Here is a 17,665-nt window from a genome sequence, read left to right on the forward strand (position 1 = left end):
AAGCTCGTAGTCGACGGTGTCAGGGTACAGTTTGTCCTAACATGATGTAACAACTTTTGTAAGTAGACGCATTGTAACTTTTCTTTCTTTCCTCGACTGTAACTAGTCACGAATGAGAACGAGCTACGAATGGACGTGTTGGAACACCAGAAATAAGGTACTTAAGTGGAAACTGAATCAAATTAGCTTACATAAGAGTAACAGGATGAGATGTCAACATTTTTCTCTTATATTACTTGAACGTAACTACGTTAGGCGCGGAGTGCCGTGAGAAGCTTTCGCCATCCGATAGGAGCCCGCTCTGTGAGTAGTGTTATGAAACAAACGAAGGCAAAATTGACTATGGATGGTGTCAGCAGGGAGCAGCACCTGAGACAGAAAACATTATGACTTACAAGGGGAAATTTGAAACTCGTCACGGAGCAATCTACTGCTAATGGGATAAGCATTGAAAAGAATGGTTCCGAAAAATGGATGTACTGAAACCTTAAGTATGACCCAAGGACGACAGCCTTACGACGAAAAAGTGAGACCTTCTTCCGTCGTATTGGTGAAACTTGGTCAAGTATTCGTATTGCAACCCTCCTGTTCGATCTCTCTTAAATTAGAAGTGAAAAGTTGTGCTGTTTTGTCGAGATGTATACCACGCTCGACGACGCGTTAAAAAACTAATTTTTCCAACTGTCTGATGATGTGTATTCATCCACGAAACTATATTGTTTCAATGTACATACTCAGAACTAGCTCTCAATTCAACGTACTAACGCTAAAAGGGTAAGTTTAACACAGGGCTTTAAAGGACAAACAGTCTTCTAAAACTCCCCAAGGTGGCGGACAGGCTTCATCTGACGTCTGTAGCGGCATACATAGCGCCATACACCTTTGTTTTGTATCCGCCCTCTGACGGACATTGAAAGAACACCGTAAGTGGACAGAAAAAAATGTACTGATAACGTTAAATTACTCAATAATTCTATGGGTTAAAATGTTGGAGGTTTAATCTGGAATAGGTTTTTTTTCTTTCTTTAAATGAAAGTGATGTATCTGCTCTCTCTGGTTATTGATGAGGTTGTAAACACGCATTAATCTACGTGGTGCAAGCACACTAAATTTTAATTTCTTGTTTTTGTGTCTGGAAACGTTGATGTGTCGTCTATTACCCAGGCAGGGGAAATCCGATGCAGTCCCTAAGTATTAATCACGAAATATTCACAAAGAGTTTAAGAATTTTTTTCATGTCAATTTACGGTATACAATTTTGACTGCGAGGAATATTTCAAGTGTTCGATCACACTGCACGTCGTAGTTGAGCGTACGTAAGAGAGTTTCAGTATTATAACACCACTGTTGTAAATATTTACTGTATTAAGATTATAGTTTTTTACTGACTACTGATGGATTTTGAGTACTGGAACCGTAATATTCAGCTTACATATTACAGTATCGGCAACTGAGTCACAGCAATCACAAGCACAAAGTTTGTTTTCGTCTTGATCGACAGTGCAGCCACAAGTACACGCATCACACGCGCTAACAGGGACTGTATCTCTTTGATTTATGTTTCTAGCGACAAGAATCACGCTGTTCTGCCAACACTGCTTATTTGGCGATGATGGTTAGGCGTGCTGTGTAACATGACGACTTTTTCGCGGAGACACGACAGTGAGACATTAAACGCTAATTTTCCTTTCTCTTTAACATGGATGCGTCCAATACAGCGAAAACAAGCCAAAGTTGCAAACTACACTTTTTTTTTAATTCACTCGTGACTAATTTAGGGCCGGGACCCATTTTCAAATCTTCGTAACATAATCATGCATTTCCGAAAATTCACAAAAACATGTCAGAAATGTGCAAACGAACAGTCACAGCGCATTTAGATAATTGTAACTTTAGGTGGTTTTCCGTTGTAATGATTAACAGAAGTAGATGATTCGCAATTATTCCAGCATGCTGGAAGTTCATATGGATGCATCCATATGCTGTTCACGTCAAATAAGTACGAAGCCAATACTCCATCCATAATATTTTCAGTGACGGCAGGGCATTGATCTCAAAACAGTACAAGACCTCCCGACTACTCTGTAACGAGATTGTCGTCTGTGGTTTCTTTCTGAAGTACGGGCTGGTAAACCGCAGGTACCTAGTGCGAAAGTGAAACAGGTATGCAGGAAAGCTTATTAACACCCGAGAGCAGTGAAACTCACTTAAACGAGCTTGTGGGACGTGAGAGGAAGTCACTACACTGTAAAGTCTCATATCGCTAGTGAAACTAAAATCGCAAAAAAAAGTAATTCACTTTGGAAGATTAGATTCTGTAGCGCAGCTTTGAGGGGGTGGGGTGGTGGGGGTTGGGGGGGCAGGTGGAGGGCGGGATAGGGGCGGGGAAACTAGCATGGTGAAGCATGGTGACACGACGCATCTATATCAACTGGCCATCCAGAAGCCGTTTTATTCAACCCATAATGTCATATTTCTCCTTCATAAAACACAAGTGAGAGTGTCATAGCCTCTCGCTCGCTATATGCAGGTTATTAGAGCTACAGAAAAAAATGAACAGGACTTTTTTGTCGGTAATTTGATGTATTTAAATTTTGTACTGGGAACGTTTTAGCTCGAGGCCATAATTTTCGACTGATTTAACAAAACCGTACGAAACTGACCTTCAAGATCACCTCCAGTCCCACACTCAGCCCCCAGCCGTGTAGTTTTCTTCTAGTATGTTGTTCATGGCACATCCAACTACCTCTTTGTGAAAATTTACGACTGCACGAATTATGTAGAAAATTCGACCTTATCACGCCACCAGCTTAGCGAAGCACTCACAAATTTCATGCAAAAATAAAATTTTTGAGATATCTTAGCACGTCTTTTTTTAATTTCAGAATGGCACTTACTTAAAAAACACGTCTCGTACTTTGATTTATTCTTATAAATTTATGTATAAACAGCTGACAGACAATGACAATAGGAACCTAAAACACCTTGGTATATCTGACAGAAGGGTTGAAGGAAAGGTTATAACAGTTGCACACCAATCATTGGCGGCACCAACGACACTCGACATTGGAAAAGTGCAAATCAGCCCAAATTTTCTCTAAGTCGCTACAACAACTCTGTTGATGACAGCCTGGCGCTTCTCTCGACAGATGAAGTATCCAGTGTAGTAGGTGTAGAAGAAGGAGATGTGATGTTTGATCGAATGTTTTCTACTAGGTACCTCGCGTTGCCGCATTTCACGTCGCATAGTGCATCCAGATTTGTATCCGCCTTCCAGTTAACCAGTAAAATGCGTGTTGCGTGCATAGTTCCGCGTAGTCAGCGCGTACATAACTTTTCCACTTGAACGCGCCCCGCTAAGCAGAAAAGCGAAGGCGCAGCGCTCGTCCATCACTGCACTACGAGATGGCGCTGCCTTAGAGATGGACCAAATTCTGCTTCCGCCGGTCCGCGTATTAATATGTGACGCAGCCAATGAGATTGCTGCTAATGTAGAACCTTTTCTCCTCGCGGATCACACTCGTGCAGTGATACCTGAACGCGTGAGGTATTATAACGAGTGTACAGACCTCCGATTAGTCAGCCTGCATTTGTCTGCACCAGTCTGTACCAATCTGTACCAGTTTATAGTGAAGTTTCAGTCTGCACCTAATAAGATTACCATATTCCTGTACATAGCCATGAACGTAAATGAATAGACACTTTGTCAAGTATCAGAGATATGTGAGAATAAAGTTAACGTACCAAGGCCAAAGGAACTTCAGATTGTCTGTTGTAAACAGCATCCAGAATCAAGTTACATAATGTCTATGCTTTTTATTATTTTAATAAATGTGTTTGAAAATTAATCAAGTTCTGTTTAAAGTCGGTCACCGTCAGTCTGCTACTCTAAGCGTGCAAGTGGCATTTCTATCGTCTGACCTAACGGCAGAAGATAAACACGCCACGATAAGACCACGAGACATATTGCTGACACTCGCCTACTTCGGTAGAGCGACAAGTCAAATAATCTGACGGTTTGTGTACCGAAGGTCTTACAGTACACACACCACAGTGCATTATAAAATTTTATGCAGAAAAATGTCGCGTCATTCTCTCTCCGTCTCTGTCATCAACCAAAGGGGTGGTCCTTGTCAGCACAGCCGAACGTGCCAGTCTCACCTCTCGGTGTTTTATTATTTTTTTTTGAGCCATTTCCTGCGATTTCTCTATAGCAATTCTTTAGTAGTTGTGGGATTCCTAACCGATTATTTTTGGAGGGTGATCGGTTAACAGATGTCGGAGGCAGGGCCCACTATCATATTTTGACATAAAATTAACAACCACTCCCGAGTGATCTCGAGCACTTACCCAGTGAGAGGTGCTGCGTGTCGCGGAAGACGTTGGCCTCGCTGACGCCCCTGGCGAGCTGCAGGCGCAGCTGCGCCCTGGCGGCGGACGCGGCCGTCTGCGGGGGCGGCGGCGGGGGCGGCGGGGCGGGCGCGTCGCCGGCGCTGACGCTGGAGCTGGGCGCGCTGAGCGTGGCGCTGTCGTTGTCGCCGTCGCCGTCGCCGCCGGCCGTGCTGCCGCTGTTGCTGGCGCTCTGGTCGCCGGCGCTCGCGCTGCTGCTGCTCACGGCCGCGCTCTCCTCGCCCTCGTCGCCGCTCGTCGACGGCGACGTCACCGGCTGGTCCTCGTCCTCGTCGTCCTCGGCCGCGGTGCGCTCCGTCTCGTCCTCGTCGGCGTCCTCGTCCTTGACCACCACGGAGACCACCTCGGGCACCGTGTGGTCCTCCTCGGGGGTCACGCACACGAACTGCACCTGCTTCTTCCTGCGGTGCTGCTGGTGGTGCTGGTGGGTCTGCTGCTGCTGCAGCTTGAACTCCTGGAAGGTGGGCAGGTAGAAGTCGCCGCCGACCACCTGGCTCTGCGAGTGCTGCAGCTGGTGCTGGCCGTGGTGCCTGTGCTGGTGCCTCGAGTGTGGCACCGGCGACCGGGAGCCCGAGGTGGACGCGGAGCGGCTCATCGTCGCCCGGTCCAGCGACGCGGGCTTCTTCAGGATGGACTTGATGGCCGACGGCGACGGCAGCGACCCCGGGCCGGCGTTCACGCCCGCCGCCACCGCCGCCGCCGCCAGCAGCTCGCTGTCCGTCACGTCACTGTCCGATGTCACCGCTGCGGACTCCTGTCGGCAGAGCACACAATCTTTGCAGTCTTCGCAACACTTCTACTGTTTGACACTGCCTGAGTGGGCATTTAGGAGGCACCATCCGTACCTAATATGTTTAAAAAAACCGAACATAAAAACAAAATTTTACGGTGCTCGTATCCCGCGTTCTATTCGTGATAAAAAGGTCAAGTGTTTTGGATAGCCTTTCGACTATGATGGCAGTTATAAGAGTCGATGGGCATGAAAGGGAAGCAGTGGTTGGAAAGGGAGTGAGACAGGGTTGTATGGCTCTGAGCACTATGGGACTTAACATCTATGGTCACCAGTCCACCAGAACTTAGAACTACTGAAACCTAAGGACATCACACAACACCCAGTCATCACGATCCAGGGAAAATCCCTGACCCCGCCGGGAATCGAACCCGAGAACCCGGGTGCGGGAAGCGAGAGCGCTACCGCACGACCACGAGCTGAGGACACAGCGTTGTAGCCTCTCCCCGATGTTATTCAATCTATATATTGAGCAAGCAGTAAAGGAAACAAAAGAAAAATTCGGAGTAGGTATTAAAATCCACGGAGAAGAAATAAAAACTTTGAGGTTGGCCGATGACGTTGTAATTCTGTCAGAGACAGCAGAGGACTTGGAAGAGCAGTTGAACGGAATGGACAGTGTCTTGAAATGAGGGTACAAGATGAACATCAACAAATGCAAAATGAGGATAATGGAATGTAGTCGAATAAGTCGGATCATGCTCAGGGAATTAGATTAGGAAATGAGACACTTAAAGTAGAAAAGGAGCTTTGCTATCTGGGGAGCAAAATAACTGATGATTGTCGAAGTAGAGACGATATAAAATGTAGACTGGCAATGGCAAGGAAAGCGTTTCTGGAGAAGAGATATTTGTTAACATCGAGTATAGATTTAAGTGTCAGGAAGTCGTTTCTGAAAATATTTGTATGGAGTGTAGCCCTGTGTGGAAACGTGGACGATAAATAGTTTGGACATGAAGCTTTCGAAATTTGGTGCTACAGAAGAATGCTGAAGATTAGATGGGTAGATCACGTAACTAATGAGGATGTATTGAATAGAATTTGGGAGAAGAGGAATTTGTGGGACGACTTGACAAGAAGAAGAGACCGGTTGGTAGGACATGTTCTAAGACATCGAGGGGTCACCAATTTAGCAGTGGAGGGTAGCGTGGAGGGTAAAAATCGTAGAGGGACACCAAGAGATGAATACACTAAGCAGATTCAGAAGGATGTAGGTTGCAGAAAGTACTGGGAGATGAAGAAGCTTGCACAGGATAGAGTAGCATGCAGAGCTGCATCAAACCAGTCTCAGGACTGAAGACCACAAAACAAACAACTTCGACTAGGAATCATTTCTACGAGGGTCGGTCAAAAAGTAATGCCTCCCATTTTTTTTCTACTTAAAAAAATTAAGTTAAGTGAAAAATTTGAATTTGGCGCCATTCCTCAAACCTTCTTCTGCAATCCACTGCAGTAGTAACTTTCTGTGTCAACAGGTGGCAGCACAGCAGAAGTTTGTAAGATGGCCGACATCGATGTTCGTTTGAGACAGCGTTGCGTGATTGAATTCTTGAATGCAGAAGGTGAAACGCCCATACGCATTCATGAAAGACTGAAGAAGGTGTATGGTGTTGTGACAGTGGATGTCAGCACTGTTAGACGATGGGTTCGTCGTTGTAAGGAAGCTGAAGGGCAAACACCGTTGACTGACGAAAAGCGGAGCGGCAGGCCGGTGAGTGCAGTGACTCCACACAACATTCAGCAAGTTGATGACATCATTCGTGGTGACCGTCGGGTGACTGCAGATGAAGTGTGTCGCATTATTTCTCTTAGTAAAGGCAGTGTGATCACGATTATTAAACAATTGGGGTACTCAAAAGTTTGTGCACGGTGGGTTCCAAGAATGTTAACCGATCAGAATAAAGAGGCAAGGAAAACAATAGCCTCCCAACACTTGCAGCGCTTCCGTTTGGAGGGAGATGAGTTTCTGAAAAAAATTGTGACCGGGGACGAAACATGGATGCATTTTTTTGAACCCGAATCAAAGAGGCAGTCAATGGAGTGGCGTCACACAAGCTCGCCGAGGAAGAAAAAATTCAAAACTGTGCGATCGGCAGGGAAAGTTATGGCAACAGTTTTCTGGGATACAGAGGGTGTGATTCTGGTTGATTTTTTGGAGCAGGGATGCACAATAAATTCTGTTCAATACGTCACAACCCTCAAAAAACTTAAAGCACGTCTTCAGCGAGTTCGCCCAACAAAATCAATGGCAGATGTTCTTCTTTTGCATGACAATGCAAGACCACACACCAGTCGTCACACCTCTGACGAGATTGTCAAAATTGGATGGGAAGTTTTGCCTCATCCCCCATACAGCCCTGACCTGGCACCATCAGACTTCCATCTGTTCGGGCCACTAAAAGAAGCTCATCGTGGGATTCATTTTGAAGATGAGGAGGACGTCAAAACATCCGTGCGTCAATGGCTTAGGTAGCAGAGCTGTGATTTTTACCGTGCTGGGATACATGCCCTTGTTCAAAGATGGACCAAAACTGTAGAGATGGGCGGAGATTACATTGAAAAATGACAAAATGATCCTCAATGTTGTGGTTTTCAACCTATGTAATTGCATTTAAATTTCCTGACAATTAAACGTAGAAAAAAAATAGGAGGCATTTCTTTTTGACTGACCCTCGTATATCCAACAATTGTTTTAGTATCACTATCCCACAGTACAGGGTCAAATTATCAATATTACACGCTTTTTGCTCCTTAGAACGCTTTTTCTTTCTTGCAAGAGGACATGAGGAAGATTGGTTGATACGGGGTAGGAGACCAAACAGCGATGTCATCGGTCCCATCGGATTAGGCAAGGATGTGGAAGGAAGTCGACCATGCCCTTTCAAAGAAACCATGCCGGCATTTACCTGGAGCGATTTAGGGAAATCACGGAACACCTGTATCAGGATGGCCGGACGCGATTTTGACATGCTTAGGCAAATGGATTGGTTGATTATTTTTGCACTTGATGTGGCCTACTGAGGGCTTGATGAGACTTGTGAAGGCACCGTTGGTACATGCGCGGTTACTACGAAAAATCACAAAAGGATCTTTTTTCTATAGTTTCTCTGTCACCAGCACACCCAAACCCAGCCGAGGATTCCAAGACGGCTATTCACAGCAAACGGCTGAAATTTTTATGATATATTTCTGAGACCCCGATCTCTATTTACATTGAAAATTTCCTTGATATCTTCATCCATTTCAAAGATGCAAAGGTTAAAAGTTAGCCTACTTCTGCAGGAGAAATCCGGTATGAGGTGAAACCTAATTAATAAATAACAGCACCGAATTGCTCATACTTTAATAATATATTCTGTAGGTATTTATCTAGAAGAGCCATCTCCCCTTCTCAAACATCCATTATCGAGAAAAACCACAAAAACTTGTTTTTAGGGTACCATAACACGGGCGCCGATTCCGAGACAGCTAAGCACAGCAAATGACTGTTTTTACTGCATATACTAAAGTTCAGATCTTGAACCTTGAAAGTTTTCTTGATACCTTAATCCATTTCCGAGATGCATGGTACAAAGTTCGTCTAATTGCCTACGTGAAATACACAAGTAAATTCCGATGTGAGGCGAAAACTTAGTTGATAAAATTACTTATTACGGAAAAATATGCTGTAAAGTGTTTCCAGTATCATCCGGGAATCCCATGCTCTAGTACCAAACCACATGCGAAAATCTTTGCACATAAAATCTAGTCTGAGGTGTAAAATCAGTTTTCTGTTATTTCAATTTCACGTAAGTCAATTAAATTTTACGGACCAATACATTTATTTTCGTGTCAATTACATGCTCTGCCGCAGCAGGGAGAAGAAGGGAACTAGTGGAAATACGCTCATATCGGGGCATAAAAAAATACGAATACAAGGTGTGTCTGAAAAGTACAGTGAATGGTCTCAGAAAATAAGAGGCACAAGACTTACAAACAAACTACCCTTACTGACCTTCAAAGTAATAGCAAGTAGCTACAACTAACTTCTGACATTGGGGCTGTAATGTTGTTAGGCATTGTAAGCAAACGCTTCTTGTGGAATCTCTTAAAGCACCATGGCCATGAATCGTTGGATATCTACATCATTGCAGGAGACGAGACCTAATGCTACGAATACAATCCGAAGAGCAAGTGACAGTCAATGGCCCGGTGTTCACTGGTTCTCCATCTTCCAAAAAAAGCTGGATGACATAATCCAAGATTAAGACAATGTTGACTGCTTTTTTCTTGGCAGCAAGGATGAGACTCACCATGAATTTCTACGTGAGGCAGAAGAGGGAGATGATGAACACGATGCCATTGACTGCTGCTTGGCCTCCCAATTGTATTGATAGCACCAGGTCTCATCTCCTGTATCAATGCAGATATCCAGCAACGCGTAACCATGGTGATTGTACAAGAAACGTTTGCTGACAATTTCCAGCAGCTTTACAACCAATGTCTGAAATGTGTTGTAGCTTATGGTTATTACTTTGAAGGTCAGTAAAGGTGTTTTGTTTGTGACTCTTGTTTCCTTTATCTTCTGAGACCACTGACTGAACTTTTCAGACGCACCTTGTATGTTCCTGTTCATTTAATACACTATGACTGAAAAGTGGGTTGTCAGATGCTTTATTCAACCTTTCTCAGCACCTTTAAAAATTTTCCCAAAAGGTTTTGGCGTGCGATGTTTTTCGCGCTCTTTTTATGCTGAGAGAGAAGAAGACAGTGGCAGTGGGAAGGAGACGGAAAAGTAATAAATAGTGGAAGATAGCAGACAGTGGTTGTGTTATAAAAAGAGCGAATGAGGCGATGGCATTGTGAGAGAAAATGAGGGACACTGTGACAGAGCAGTACTAGGAAAAGAGTGAAGGAGACAGTGCCGGGGAGGGGGGTGGGGGGTGAGGAGGAATAAAGAGAAAGTGGAAATGGGTGAGAGCCACTGATAATGAGAGACAGTGTATATGGCAGTAACAACGAGGAAGAGAGAGGCAGTGATCATGAGAAGAGACAGCAGCTGTAGGAAGAAGAAAGGAAGGAATGAGATATTAGTAGAAAGAGAGAGGAAGAGGGAGGCAGTAACAGCTTGAGGAGCCTAGCAGTAGGTCGCAACTAAGGGGACTGTGGCTGTGACACAGGGGAGAATGACAGAGAGACACAAACAAATAATAACAATGAGTTGGGCTGAATGAGTGAGTGAGAAAGTGCAACTGGGAGAGGATACGTATGAGCCACTTAGAACTATGGACAAGTAGGTGTGAGTGACTTGTAGTTAAGGGAGCTTGTGGGAGTTTGAGGTCAGTTGCATGACAAAACAAGCATGAATATGTTCGCAAGCCAAAATTTTTTAGAAAAATGAGTGCTGAGGAAACTAAAATGAAGCAGCTAGTACCCATTTTTGTGTCAGAGTCTTTTAAATGAACGGTAACATTTCGCATTTTTTGTGGTCCAATAGGAGCATTTTTTCGCTGCTACTTATTATACATGCTTTATATGACCTAATGAGTTAGTTAAATCATGTGTGCCTTACATCTATAACATCGTACGCCCCAGATACTTGGTTACAGTCAAACAAATTATGTGGCTACCATACGCTTTCTCTACTCCACCAGCTCCGCAGCATGCATACACACCAGTATCTCGCAACAGAGATTAAATACCTAGTCATGCGCATGAAAATAAATTTATCTGTAAACAGGACTTCGTTCGAACAGGCATCGTCAGTCACTGTCGACAACTAAGACGGCGATGTAAGACGTGCGGACCACATAACGTCTGTATTACTGGGCAATTCATTGCATGGTAAACATGTCGTTCCCCCTGGGGCAATGAGATTTCATTGCTGAACAGTATTTTGCCAGACGTTGATGTGCACGTGTTGTAGAGTCATTTCACTGGGATTATCCAGATACCTCTCAGTGGTAGCCAGTTCAACAGTAACGAGATTAGTCGCCTATTTATAGGGATGTAGACCAGTTTCAGACAAGGTGAGAACAGAGAGACAGGCTGTTCTGACGTTCTCTAAACTGGCTGAGATGTGAGGTATAATACTGAGTTCAGCTTCAAAACGTTTGTGGAGACTATCTGTACCGATCTCGTAGGGTAGTGTTCGGAAACTGATGCAGAATTTAAAATTTTATGTATACGGGTTATCCAGTGAAGGAGTCCCTAATTTCAAAATTGAATATCTGGAAATCTAAGCTCGACAGACCAGCGTAACAAAAAATATGCAGTGAAAGCTGTAAGAATGTTATACAGAAGTACACAAGCACTGTCTACCTGCTCGTGTTTTAGCTGTGGTGCTTCCTTTTGGACCATGTGGTGTCTGATGCATACGTGGGTGGCGCTGAATTCCTTCTAATGCCAGGGGCAGTGTGGCGGGTGTCAGCAGGGATGTCTTGCGATGCCTGGACACTGAAGCAGTGGAACGGCCTGCTGCGAGTCCCGACCGAAACCCCATTGCGCATTTGTGGGACATGCTTGGCAGACGTGTTCGTGGTCGTCCTGTTCTTCCGAAGACTCTACAAGAACTCTCGCGGGCTCTTACTGAGGAATGGGAACGGATACCACAGGATGACGTCCGCAGACTTACACGGAGCACGCGACGTAGGTGTCAGGCAGTGGTAAACGCTCACGGAGGGCATATACGCTAGTGAAGCTGTCAAAGTCCAACAGAAAGAACCCAGGATGACGGGATGAATTATTGGTGTCACTTTGTTTTCTATATTTGTCGGACATATCAGTTCTTTTTATGTAAATGATCGAGGATGTAATATTATATTGTTGTGTACTTAATTTGTGAAAGATAAAGGTTTACTTTGGAAACATTCCCAGTCCTCAATTATTGCTCATGGAGCATGGCAGACGCCTAAGGTCATGTTCCCCTAACTCTTTTGAGCAGTGTATTTAAAGGTAGCATTAAAACTATAACTGAAGAGAAATAAACTTAAAAATTGTCAGTAACAAATCGGTAGCTGCAACTCTTGCTAACAAATTGAGTAAACATACTTTGTTGATACAGTATTCAGAATAAAAGTCGACAAAGAATGTAATAATGTCTGAGCCCCTAAAAGCACGTAACGTGCATACGACAACTTTTGTGTGTCAGTTACCCTACAAGGTGTGGAAAGCGTTCTCTAGTAGGCCGAAAATAGTGTGCTCATAATGACCTACAGCAGGCGCTACATTTCCGACGCGACTTTCATCAGAGCTCCGATAGAAAGCTGATTGCCATCAAATCGGTCAAAGCTTGAGAAATTTATGCCTCCCGAATCCAGGTCGACTAACATCGGTGATACGATAAGCTTGTAATTTTTATTAACGAAGTCCGACCGAGTTTAGATCTTTCGCTAGTTTCCCTCGCGCTGCTCTTCCTGATCATTAGTATCTTATTAGGAAGCTACGTTATCCGGAACGAAATCCAGCTTTCTTCTATTTAATCACTAAGTACAGTAGAATAATGTAAACAATACGGTCCCTTATTAGAATAATTCAGAGATAACAATTAAGCTTTGTGGGCCACAGAGCCGCCACAACTGTTCAAATATATGTGAAATCTATTGGGACTTAACTGCTAAGGTCATCAGTTCCTAAGCTTACACACTACTTAACCTAAATTATCCTAAAGACAAACACACACACACACCCATGCCCGAGGGAGGACTCGACCCTCCGCCGGGACCAGCCGCACAGTCCATGACTGCAGCGCCTGAGACCGCTCGGCTAATCCCGCGCGGCGAGCCGCCACAGAGATCCCACTTCTCGTCCTTATATCCCATAGACAGAGCGTAAGGGAGTATTCCGTCATTAATATTTCAGCATGCAGCTTAGAATGTCTGTTATATGTCCCAGAGTTAGTACTCTTTGCATATCCTTCCCCTTCATTGCTTCTGTCCTAAGTATGACACAGCAAACCGAATGGTGCAAATTTCCTCACAGAAGTCTTTTTGAGTAATAAGCAGTCGTATTGACATTACGCTAAGGGTGAGTTCTCGCTCAAGAAAATTGGTCGCTCAGCTCTCCTCACACCAATTCAGTCTATTCTACTGTCGGGGCAAAAACGTCAGATACTTTCACCTCTTCTCCAACCGTATACACCTGAGATGTTTGCACCACAATACAATTCTAAACGTGTTACAACGCTTACCTTACCGAATCACTGACGCTACTGTTTCAAATTGTTTATCAGTGACAAAGCTTAATCAGTGATAATTGAAATACTTTTCAATTTTGTTTCTTTATATGTGCTCATTATTTTTGTTCCTCACTTCTGTGCACAGGTTGGTCCACGAAATACACTCGTTATTGCTTATGAGATAAAACGAGTAAAGGTGTAAACAGAAACTATTTTAGTACAAAACGTTTGATTTAACATCAAACCATGCAGTTCTTCTCAAAAGGACACTGCAAAAGCTTTGCAATCATTATGCAAAAAATGGTTCTCATACTTGGCTTTTTCCAAATCACATAGCATTTTTTTCTCCTCTAATTTCCTAGACACATATTTCGCTCCCCCCCCCCCCCTTATTTCCGCTCCCCCTTCTTTCCCTAATATAACTTGCTGACACCCTCTAATTTTAACTTGCCACAGATGCCTACGATATTCACAATAATAATAATCATAAAATATGTAAAATCATTTAATTTAATTACAGTTATTATTTGCGTATATCAGTACTTAGTAGGCCACTGTAGCATAACCTCCAAGAAAATGCAGTTCAGAGGAATATAACGCTTGTAGAGCACACGGCGGAAAATTGGAAAATCTCGTGTATCACGTAACTGACTTACAATTATAATACAATAAAATCACAATTTTGACGCCAAAATTTACTCATTATCAAATCGAAGCGTGAATCGCCATTATCAGACTACACCTAGCGCTGCTGTTGTGAACACAGACCTGCAAACTGTGGCTATACGAGAGTGTAAATGCATCGAATACACTTTCTTCCAGTTGTTTCCATCCACATTCGAGAAAGTCAGTATTTCTGTGATTGTTCCTTAACGGAGGGTATTTCCCTTCCTTTTGTTTGCTGATTCACTACCTACAGACTCACGAACTGTTTCGGGTTAGTTGTTGTTAATTGGTTCAGTCAGCCTGCGAATGTGCGTCCTTACCTGGCCGGAATATTCTCAGCAGTTGGTCAGCCTAAATGGGAAGGAAACTGATGAGCATCCTGTGTTAAACGTAACTTGTAATTTTCTACGATTCCTTCCTTTTCGAGACTCTTTCTTTTCATGCTACTTTACTCTCCATATCTCAGGCCAGAATTTAGAAACTAATATATCTAAAACATAATTTTTTCGGGTTGAAAAAGAAACTGCGTGAAACTTCCTAGCAGATTAAAACTGTGTGCCCGACCGAGACTCGAACTCGGGACCTTTGCCTTTCGCGGGCAAGTGCTCTACCAACTGAGCTACCGAAGCACGACTCACGCCCGGTACTCACAGCTTTACTTCTGCCAGTATCTCGTCTCCTACCTTCCAAACTTTACAGAAGCTCTTCTGCGAACCTTGCAGAACTAGCACTCCTGAAAGAAAGGATATAGCGGAGACATGGCTTAGCCACAGCCTGGGGGATGTTTCTCATTCAAGAAACTGCGTGTTTGCTCTTCTAATTTTCGTTTAAATATTTGTTTATATGGAACCGGTTTTCGGATTATTGGGCCATCGTCAATAAACAACTGACCAGGACCCACATGATATACAGGTAGTAATGTGTAGGAAACCAAGTATTAGGAACGCTACATCATAATAAATATCTTTGGTCATAACATTAGTTGAAAAACGTCAGTAGAGCGTTTATCACTCATTTTATGCAACTAACATGTTAAATTACAATTCACAAAATGGACAGTATCAAACCCAGAGCATAACGAAAACGTATAATATTAAAATATACAAATGGTTTGACTATAATACTAAACGTGGTTGGACCATTATACTGCTTGCTACAGTTAACAGGCAAGGGTGTAACAGCTAGACTGGCGGAGCCTTCGCTTAGCTGGAGTTCATACAAGTCTGACTGCACTTTTACTGAATATGTGCTGAAGGAAAGAAATAGATACAAAGTCAACACGGAAGTGCTACATAAGCCAATAGAGGAAAAATATATAGCCTGTCAGAAGTACTTGATGTAAACAAGCATTTAGCACAAAAACCCCACCTAGTTGCAAATGATCTGTCACACCTGAGAACATCCCCACTCTTAAGCTCGACGTGATTCAATCAACCACCACGCACCTTCTGTCTTCAATCCCAAACATTCACTTTCACAGACTTGTACCAGAGCATAACCGCCATTACGTTCCGCAATGAGTTTCACTCTGCAGCGGAGTGTGCGCTGATATAAAACTTCCTGGCAGATTAAAACTGTGTGTCGGACCAAGACTCGAACTTCTTTTTCACAAAAGGCAACAGTCCCGAGTTCGAGTCTCGGTCCGGGACACAGTTTTAATATGCCAGGAAGTTTCATGCCTTACATAGTTTTTCAAAGTGGTTCAAATGGCTCTGAGAACTATGGGATTTAACATCTGAGGTGATCAGTCCCCTAGAACTTAGAACTACTTAAACCTAACTAATCTAAGGACATCACACACATCCATACCCGAGGCAGAATTCAAACCTGCGACCGCAGCGGTCGCTCGGTTCCAGACTGAAGTGCCTAGAACAGCTCGTCCACAGCGGCCGGCCATTGTTTTCCCTTAAGACCTTTAGTATTAAATTCATAGTACTTGTATATGTTAACACTATTTTTTGTTGTATACTGTGTTTGATATATCCGCCACGTATGCGCTTTATAACATGTGAGTGGTTGAATAACATCGGTATGAATTGCAAAGCCTACACACATCATGATCGACTGCACTCAACGACTACAGAGCCACCCTGTTGCTGAGATTCGTTTATCTGAAGTTCGTTGAGGTTATGTTCTATAAGATTCCACTTAGTTCTACACAGAAAAAGGGAGTTTTCCCTGACTAGTTTAGAGGAAAAAAGGACAAAAAGCCTAGAGAAAGCTATGGGCAAAGAAGTGGCTAATGCAAGGAAAGAAATTCACCCACATTCTTTTACTTAAGGTGCTGGAAGACGATGATTTTTCGTAATTATCTAACAATCGATGAAACATGCATTTCGGAGCTGATGAATATCATCAAGCAATTCTTAATGAAAAAGAACACAATCGTGAGAAAGGCTGTAAGCTGCAAGGAGAGGCTGTTGGCTACATTACGATTTTTAGGCACCGGTAGAACTTAAGAGGACCTCAGATTCAGTGCTTTTGTATCCCCACAACTATTAACTAAAATGATTCCTGAAACCTGCAACGAGATTTATAGTTGACTGAGGAAATACATCACAGTAAAGCAAAATAAATAAAATAAAAGACGTTCATTTAAAAGTTATTAATTAATTTATTTATGTAGCATAAAATATCATGTGTAAGTTTAAGAAACTCGTATCAAATTCGTGTAAGAAAGACTAGGCATGGTGGCGACGAGCATCGTCTAATAAATACTACAGATACGTGAGAAGTAAAGTAACTGTTACAATTGTGAACAAAATCCCACACCTTGCTCTTCATAGCAAAGGTCTTGGATATAGGCTGGACTTTTTTTAACACTTGTAACAATGAAGAAAGTATGTTTTACGATTTAACTTCCATTGAATGTCGATAATTTCGTTTTTAAATTTGATGTCCGGTAAGTCGACGGACTCTTATTCTCTCTCTGTGCCACAAGAAAGCGTAATGGGTTCTTTAAAAAATAAAAAAAAAGTGCTTCATTACTTGAGTGTCTATTGCTGTACTCCTCTCACGACGTGTCGCACAAACAGCTGCAGTCTTTAACTTTCTCCAGACACACTGTCTCTCATCCTGTCGTATCTATTATATCAGCATTGAATCCTGGACACAGTGACAGAAGAGGAACTTCCGTCGGGTGGTTGGCATGACAGCACTATTGACGGCACAGTTTATTGCGTGGAGTGCTGGAGTGGGAGAGGGGAGAGGGGAGAGGTCGGCCGTCGGGTGGTACTACACGCGCGACTTCCCGACAAGGAAAGTTCGTCGTTCGGTCCGTCAAAACGGCTACACAAGTCAAGTTTGTCGGTCGGTAGGTCGATCTGATGGTGCGTGTGTAGGTTTACTGACGCCTAGTGGATGACGTCACGCTAATAGAAACTCCACCGATCAACCACAAGTTTGAACACCACTATGCAGTAAATATACTTTGCTCCTGGTACAATCAGTCCTCAGTCCTCAAATGGCTCTGAGCACTATGGGACTTAACATCTGTGGTCATCAGTCCCCTAGAACTTAGAACTACTTAAACCTAACTAACCTAAGGACATCGCACACATCCATGCCCGAGGCAGGATTCGAACCTGCGACCGTAGCTGTCATGCGGTTCCAGAATGAAGCGCCTAGAGCAGCACGGCCACACC

General features: G+C 43.5%; 1 protein-coding gene across 3 annotated transcripts in view; it reads right to left on the reverse strand.

Annotated features, from left to right (window-relative positions):
• The window catches only part of LOC126356200 (uncharacterized), an 878,454-nt gene that overhangs the window by 206,555 nt on the left and 654,234 nt on the right, over positions 1-17,665 (reverse strand). For all 3 annotated transcript variants that reach the window (XM_050007000.1, XM_050007001.1, XM_050007002.1), the window contains one exon: positions 4,351-5,164. In XM_050007000.1, coding sequence (XP_049862957.1) covers positions 4,351-5,164 — 814 coding nt within the window. The remainder of the gene's footprint in view (positions 1-4,350; positions 5,165-17,665) is intronic.

Source organism: Schistocerca gregaria, chromosome 3 (assembly GCF_023897955.1).
Source record: "Schistocerca gregaria isolate iqSchGreg1 chromosome 3, iqSchGreg1.2, whole genome shotgun sequence".
NCBI classification, from domain to species: domain Eukaryota; kingdom Metazoa; phylum Arthropoda; class Insecta; order Orthoptera; family Acrididae; genus Schistocerca; species Schistocerca gregaria.